Here is a 1,291-nt window from a genome sequence, read left to right as displayed (position 1 = left end):
GCACGGAGGTGTAGTGGGGACACAACCTTGGGGGCACGGAGGTGTAGTGGGGACACAACCTTGGGGACGTGGAAGTGGGGGCAGAACCTTGGGGACAGGGCAGCAGATGAACCCGAGGTCAGATGTGGGTCTGAGCCCGCAGGGGGTTGGCACGTGACAACAGTGCCAGGAGTCCCAACTCCTTGTGTTTATTTTGTTTATTTGCCTTAGATTAACAAAATGCAGGCTCCCGTGGCACTTCTCAGCTCCCCGGCACTGGTGAGTCGCCTTTCCTTGCAGTGGGATGATAATTCTCAGTGGGGATACAGGATGGGCAAGGATTTCTCCAAAGTGCTGCCCTGGACACCCTCAGCTGAGGTGGGATCATGTGGGTCTGTTCTGGATTTAAGGAGGAAGGGGAACAAGGTGACCTCTGGTGACACCATGTAAATAGATGGGAGTGAGCTGCCAGGGCCTTCTCCCAAGATAAACTAAACTGATTTCCACAGAGATACTCGATCACCCCTCTCCTTAAAGGGGTGAATTAGAAAGGAAAGGTGTGGAAATGTGACAGTAATTAAATTGCTGTGGCAGATGTGACGCTGTGCTGCAGCCTGTGGTGTGTGGAATCGCTTAATCCAACTGGCTGAAATGGGAATATCATATGCCTTTATTTTTTGGTCTTGTGTCACAGTTGATGTTTTCAGAAAACTTTCATACTTTTCTTCATAAAGTGTTCTTCTGAGGGTTAGTGCAGATACATCAAATTATGGGAGCAGTGATCTCTGCTCTCTGTGACCCGTGACAGGAGCCAGGGAACGGCTGGAGCTGTGTCAGGGAGGTCTGGACTGGATTTTGGGAAAGGTTCTTCCCCCAGAGAGTGGTTGGCCCTGACCAGGCCCCCCAGGGCAGTGGGCACAGCCCCAAGGCTGCCAGAGCTCAGGGAGCATTTGGACAACCCTGAGGGACAGGGTGGGATTGTTGGGGTGTGCAGGGCCAGGAGTTGGGCTGGATGATCCTGGTGTGGATCAGGAGATCCCAGAATTCTGACTGTTCCCTGTCTGTGTTTGCTGCAGTTCCGATGCTGCTCCAGGGCTCTGGCCAGGCCCGTTTCAGTGTCTGTTTTCAGCAGGCCTGAGGCTCAGACTGCACAGGTGAGACTCGAGTGGGAAACCTCCTCTGGATGTCTTTGCTCTCCCTGATGATTTCTCCTGATCATCCAGGGGATGGCAGACACGGGGACGTGGCTTCGCTCCCAGCCCTCCCCTGCAAACCCCGAGCTCGTCTCACTCCCGATTCCTCGCCCTGTCCC

The 1,291-nt window shown here is 54.0% G+C and overlaps 1 protein-coding gene across 1 annotated transcript in view; it reads left to right on the top strand.

Moving 5' to 3' along the window:
* The first annotated feature begins 125 nt into the window (after positions 1-125).
* The window catches only part of ATP5G1 (ATP synthase, H+ transporting, mitochondrial Fo complex subunit C1 (subunit 9)), a 2,918-nt gene continuing 1,752 nt past the window's right edge, over positions 126-1,291 (top strand). The window contains exons 1-2 of the mRNA XM_017837087.1: positions 126-258; positions 1,056-1,133. Of these exons, the coding sequence (XP_017692576.1) occupies positions 220-258; positions 1,056-1,133 (117 nt within the window). The 5' untranslated portion in view covers positions 126-219. The remainder of the gene's footprint in view (positions 259-1,055; positions 1,134-1,291) is intronic.

Source organism: Lepidothrix coronata, unplaced genomic scaffold, assembly GCF_001604755.1.
Source record: "Lepidothrix coronata isolate B3197 unplaced genomic scaffold, Lepidothrix_coronata-1.0 Scaffold291, whole genome shotgun sequence".
In the NCBI taxonomy this organism is placed as follows: Eukaryota; Metazoa; Chordata; class Aves; order Passeriformes; family Pipridae; genus Lepidothrix; species Lepidothrix coronata.
This window is presented reverse-complemented; position numbering and strand designations above follow the sequence as displayed.